Here is a 6,477-nt window from a genome sequence, read left to right on the forward strand (position 1 = left end):
GCAGCCAGGGTGGTCCACATAAGTGGTGAGTGTGTCCACCACCGGAGAGACACTAGGCCTTCCCCACTTGCTCCCCATTCCCACTTTAGCTCTACCCTTCCCCCACCCCCCTTGTATTGTCCTGTGGTCTGGATGGGAAACAGCCTTTGTCATTGGGACCCTGAGCCCAAAGAGGGGACGTCCTCTCTCCAGGTCACACAGCAGAACTGGTACCCAGAGTCCCCCAGGCCTACTCTCTTCAGACACCTCTAAGCCTCGGAAGCTTCCTGCAGCCCCTCTTTCCCAGCTCAACTTGCAGGGAACAAGCTGAGTTCCCGAGGAAGTGACCCTTCAGCTGGCTTTCCCTGAGGCTGGCTTGAAGAGGAACAAATGGGTCAGGACCCTGTTGTGCGGACTGGCTCTGACCAGCTCATTAAGACTCCCTCCCCACTCCTGCTGTCCTCCCAAGCCCTCCCAACACCACGGTCAAGTTTCCCAGGGTTCTGAACAAGAGACACAAAGGGTTTGTGCCCAGAAGAAGGACAAAGAAGTGAGGGCTAGTGCATGCGGAGGGCGGAGAAAAGGAACGTAACTGAGCGGTTTCCTGAGCTGAGTGGCATGTCGTCATACAGTGAACACCATGAACACAGTGTGCCTGCTGGCTCCTTCTGGACGCTGACGGTGGTAGCTGGAGATTGCATGTATCCAGAGTGGAGTATTTATGCCATGTTGTAGGTAGATGCTGTTGAGTCAGCTCCAACTCATAGCAACCCGATGTCCAACAGGAGACACTGCCCAGTCCTGGGCCATCCTCACAGTCTTCCTATGAGCCCCTTGTTCCAGCCACTGGGTCAGGCCTTCTTATTGGGGATCTTTCTCTTTTTTGCTGACTCTGTACTTTAACAAGCATGATGTCTTTCTCTGGGGATTGGTCCCTCCTGACAATATGTTCAAAGTTCATGAGACAAAGTCTCACCATCCTGGCTTCTAAGAAGCATTCTGGCTTTGCGTCTTCCATCACAGATTTGTTTGTTTTTCTGGCAGTCCATGATATATTCAATATTCTTTGCCAACACTATAATTTAAATTCATCGATTGTATAGTGTGGCACTGTGGGTTAATGCACCAGATTGCAAAGTTGCAAGGTCGGCAGTTTAAACTCACCAGCTGCTCCTCGGAAATCCTATACAGGGTTCGCTATGGGTTGAAATCAACTTGATTGGCACTTAACAACAACATAGACAAATTGTAGACTGCTCTTTTGGAGGAGTGGAGATTTTTATTGAACTTGCCAAAACATACAGGACTTTGTGGTTGCCTGGTTGCAGGAGACACATGTAAGACACTCCTAGGGTCTTGGGGAGCAGTTAGCGCAATCCTACTTCAATATGCGCCAATTATTCACTTGTGGTCCCAGGAGCATACAAAAACTAGGGTCCAGGAAAATGGCCAGAGGTGGGAAGGTGAGGCCCCATAGGGCTGATGGAAGGCAGAGCCCAGCCACATGCCCTCTGCAGCTTTGTCTGGGACCCGCTCCCTCCACTGGCACCATTGGTGCAGAGATGGGCTTTCAGTGGATCAAAACAGCTGTGGGGTGGGGGTGAGGTGGGGAGGATGGAGAAGGCCTGGGTGGACCCCCAGCTTATCTCCTTCTCATCCAGTGTCCCCACCTTTACTTGGAGAACACAGTCAGGACAAAAGACAACCCTGACCCTGGGTCTCCGATGCGGCTTTTGGAAGGGCTCAGAAATAATTTATCTGGGTTCAAGGAGCATCAAGCACCATCACCCCCACTGCTGTTAGGACCCATGGGGAAACTGAGGTCCACAGGGACCCCCCTGAATCCCAGCCCTTCATTCTAGACTAGCCCGGAATTCACTGCAGGGGGCTTGTGTTGGGTGTGATTCTCTGGTGGGGCCAAAGGCCATCACCAGGCATCTCGAGGGTCTGCAGAGCAGTAACTCAGAAGTGAAGGGAAGAGGAATGGGAACTGTCTACAAGTTTCCAAGTCTGTCCTCCGTACCGTGAGAGCATGGAATGGTGTGCAAGTGAATTCTGTACGTCAGCCTCCCACACTAGGGCTGCCCATCAGGGACGGGCCCACATTATATGTTATTTTACCGGCTCCTAAAATTGCTAGGTTTGGTACGTTGGAATGAAAAGTATTATTTATCTAGGCAGTGATTATATGATGACAAATTAAATTTACTTTTAAACATTTCTAGTGGGGCTGCAAGTGGCCTACTTGAGAGAGCCGAGTGTCTTTGTGTATGCCAAGTTCTGAGAGATCTCTGAGCGGGCGGGGCAGGCGGGCCTGACCACCTGCCACCTGCCACCTGCCACCCTCCACACAGGATCCTGCTCACATCAGCCAGAGCAGCTCGGCTCCACCCGAGCCATCACCCGAGCTCCCTTCTCTCCCAATCCCAGCTGAGCATCACCCTTCTCAGGGCAGACAGGCTGCCCAGTCCACCTCCAGACACCCTAACCCTCTTCTCTCTAGTGCCATCCCTTCAGGCAGGCTAACCTGAGGCACCCTTTTGTCTTCTGAATCCCAGCAGCTCTTCATCCCTGTTCACACAGAGTTTCTAGCACTTTCTACCAGCGACCTACTGGTTTTTGCTTTCTCCAAGCACAGTGGCTTCATACAATAAGCGCTGGACTATGAACCACAAGGTCCAAGATTTGAACCCACCAGCCACTCCACGGGAGAAAGGCGAGGCTTTCTGCTTCCTCAAAGATTTTTATTTTTAAAGCCTCAGGTACCCTACACAGGGTTGCTATGAGTCAGAATCGACTTGAAGACACTTAATAACATAAAAATAAATCTAGCTTTGATAAGAATTGTCCTGATTATTCATATTGTCTCACTTTCTATCACAGATATGCATACACACACTCTCTTCCTCACACACTCATTTTCTCTTGCATTCACACACCCCGTCACACTAACTCACACCCACACCCTCACACACTCACACATTGGTTCACACTCTCCCACACTCACACCCTCATATACACAGATGAGGAAATGTAATGGATGCTCTTTCATCTTGCTCTTCACACTGTTCGATGCCCCCTTGCCCATGTTTTCCCACGGCCATGGATACAGGCTCATTTTGACAGCCACGTGGAAGTAAGGTCATGGCTGGTAATGACTGGACTTATAAAATAACCAGCTCTCGCAGGGGGACAGTCAGGAGACTTCCCCTGGCTCAACAAAAACAGATCTAAGTAGAACATTCTCAAATGCACATCAGTGAACACATGTCAGATAGTCTTCTCTGTCTCCTTCCCTACACGGGGTCTCATGGAGTCTGGTATCACCACATACGACACCCACCCCAGGCGACCCCCAGCAACAGGGCCCAGAGTCTCTGTCTCCTGTCAACCTCCCCAACACCCGTTTGCCCATTCACCCCTTGTATCCTGGTCCTGATGTCACAAAGCATTGCATGCTAGCACATGGTGCTTGTTTGGTACCTGGGGGGCTGAGTGTGGCTCACTCCCTGCTGCCCCGCAATCATTTCATGGTGCCGTGAGATCCTCCATTTCCTCAGGACTGGCCATCCGTGTCATCTAAAACATGTCTCTGATCCCTGAAGAGCTCACGTCTGACTCTCTCCCTCTGCCTCTGGAGCCCACATCCCTGTTCCCCTCTGCCGCAGAACTTGGTGCCAATCCCCACACACATTTGGTTTGGCTGGGTTTCTTACTAGCCTTTGAGTCGGGCCAGTTCTTTCAGGCTCTGCTTATTGGTCAGAAGTGTGGAGCAGGGATCTCCCTGATGACCCTGTAGGTGCACATGGATCTTCTTGAAAACATCCTAAGGAATAGCGGTTGCTGGTACACAGTGGAGGTGGTGGCTATGAATTCAGTCCTCACAGCCACTCTGTACAGGGTTTCCGAGACTGTAAATCTATCCAGGGGCAGAAAGCCTCATCCTTCTCCCACGGAGTAGCTGATGGTCTTGCACCTTTGGTACATGGGAGAAATCCCAAAACTCCAACACCTTCAGGGTGAGATGGGTACCAGATACCCCAAGTGCCTGAAGCAGGATGAGCCCTAGGGCGGGCACATCCTACCTGCATTAAAACTCTAGTTTTAAACTGTGGCTAGACAAAAAAAAAAAGTGGCTGCCCACAAATTCAACGTTTGCCCAGGATGAGGGACAGGGGCAGGCACAGCCTGGTGTCTGAACTGGCAGGTGTGTGGTGACCTTCTGGGTGGGCTTCATGGAGCACTGCTCTCCCCCCATGTCAGCAGCTCTTTACCCCACTTCCCAGGGCTTGGTGGCTCACCTCCCAGCCTCTACCCTCTGGCTGCCGGCATCCACCAGATGCTTCAAAGGGGCAGAGCTCGGCCCACTCTGCCTATTGTCTCCTCCAGCCCCTCCCAGCCGGGCCGAGCATCCCACCCTTACCTCTCCCCCACCCCCCCAACCTCCCGAGCATCTGTCTTTTCACTTCCATGACACCTGCTCTTCCAGCCTGCACCCAGCCCTGGATAACACCCAGCCTGGGGCTGGACCCCTCCCAGGAGTCAGGAAACAGGAGTTTCTGCCTCTGGCTTTGTCCCCTCAGTTCTTTGTGCAGGTTGCCAGTAGGGCTTGCTGGTGACTCTGGTAGATTTGGGTCGTCTGGAGAGGGTTTGGCAGTCCCAGTGGCGTTTGGTGATTTTCTATGGCTTGGGGACTCTTGGTAAGGTTTGGTTCTTGCTGAAACTGTGTCAGGAGTTGGAACTGCCTACTGCTCCTCATGCCACAAGCCATAGCCCTGGGGTGGGCGGGATTTTCCGTGGACATTTCTGAAGTCCTGGATCAACTAACAATGATGTGAGTTGTTAGTAAGCAGAGTCTGCTGGTGCATTGTCTGCATGCCTTTTGCCCTCCAGGGTCACAGAAACTACCTGGAGCTCAGAGCTTCACATTCTACTCTCGGGGTCACCGATCCCACCCGGAGACACAGGGACACCTTGGGACACAGTTTCTGCACAGCTGATGGCATCCCCCCTGAAGGCTTTCTCTGGGCCAAGATGCTTTTGTTACATGTCATTGAATCAGTTCCAACTCGTGCAACTCTGCATAGGGTTTCCAAGGAGCGGTTGGTAGGTTTGAACTTCCGGCCTGATGATTCAAAGTCCAGTGCTGATCCTACAGTGCCACACCAGGAGTCCAAGATAGTACAGCCGAAAGGGCTAGAAAGTCAGTGCCTTGGACCAGCCCTCAGTCAAGTTAGACACAGCGCCTCCTGGAGGCTGGAGAGGGCCCCTCAAAGGCAACATGTTTGGCATGTTAGAGGACCCCCAAAGAGGGCTGAGCCTGTTGCCCAGGGCAGTCACCCGTTTAGCCACACCTCTCCTCAGTCTCTGCCCCATCCCCACACCCTAGTCTGACCCCGTCCACAACCACCCCTGGCATTTAAATCCTTGTCTCAGTGCCTGTTTCTGGGAGTCACACAATAATACACCTTTCATAACCGCAGCAATGAGCCCTGAGGTGTGCACTGGGTACCTTTCCAAACAGTAAGCACACACGAGCTTGCCACACCCTGAATTTAAGGGGGATCTCTGCATAAAGGTTCCCAGACTCCACTCACACAGGCCCTGGAGGAGCCCAGAGTCCCCAGTCTTCTCCCTCATCCACCCAGGAGAAGGACCCCTAGGAAGCAGTGTCATTAAAACCAAGTACCCCCTGCCTTTGGCAACCCCTCCCTGCAAACCTACAGCAACAGGTAGGCAGGACATGCTGCTGATAGGCACTTGTGTGTGAGTGGGCTCTGTTGTCCCCTGGAAAATGAGAACGAGGCAGTCCAGCTGTCAGAAGACTGAGCTGATGGACAGGCCCCAATGCAACCAGCCGGCTAAGTCCAGGCAGTGAAAGAAGGACAGGCTCTGGGTCTGGACTCTGCTCTCTGGCAGTAAGTTGAGAAGCAGACACTGTTTAATCTACGTGGAGCGCCTTTAGTGTGAGAGGCAGCGTGGACCCCCCCTGTGTCTCCTGTACTCACTGGTGGTACTCCCAGACATCTGGATGATACACTTGGAGTCACGGCTCATCTCTCGGGAGTTGAAGGGGCGGACGCGCACCGCCACCTTCACTGAGGCCCCGGCCATTGCTTCGGCCTCTGCGGGTCACTCCTGCAGCAATGGAGGCTCGTGAGGGCAGGAGACACCTGGGGAAGGAGAGGGAAATTAGATGTGGAGGAAAGTACCTGAGAAGGTAAAACTAGAATCAGGCTGTCAGTGGAAACCAAGGGTTCTTCCCCATCCCTTCCAGACCCTCCAAAGGACACCTCTGTAGGTACAAAGCATGAGGATGAAGAGGGGACACACAGATGAGAAATGTCACAGAATGCAGAAGCAGTGGGGACTAGCAGGACATGATTTAGGAGAACGGGAAAGCCTAGACCCAGCGCAGGAGAGGGGCCGCTGTGCTCTTTGGAACCTGGGGACTCAGGTGCCCATGGGGACAGTGTCTGGGATGTGGCTGAAAATGGG

The 6,477-nt window shown here is 52.8% G+C and overlaps 1 protein-coding gene across 2 annotated transcripts in view; it reads right to left on the reverse strand.

Moving 5' to 3' along the window:
- KIF1A (kinesin family member 1A) overlaps positions 1 to 6,131 on the reverse strand; it is a 64,386-nt gene extending 58,255 nt beyond the window's left edge. For both annotated transcript variants that reach the window (XM_006875202.1, XM_006875201.1), the window contains exon 1: positions 5,988 to 6,131. In XM_006875202.1, the coding sequence (XP_006875264.1) occupies positions 5,988 to 6,093 (106 nt within the window). In that variant the 5' untranslated portion in view covers positions 6,094 to 6,131. The remainder of the gene's footprint in view (positions 1 to 5,987) is intronic.
- Positions 6,132 to 6,477: the final 346 nt, after the last annotated feature.

Source organism: Chrysochloris asiatica, unplaced genomic scaffold (assembly GCF_000296735.1).
Source record: "Chrysochloris asiatica unplaced genomic scaffold, ChrAsi1.0 scaffold00314, whole genome shotgun sequence".
Lineage (NCBI taxonomy): Eukaryota > Metazoa > Chordata > Mammalia > Afrosoricida > Chrysochloridae > Chrysochloris > Chrysochloris asiatica.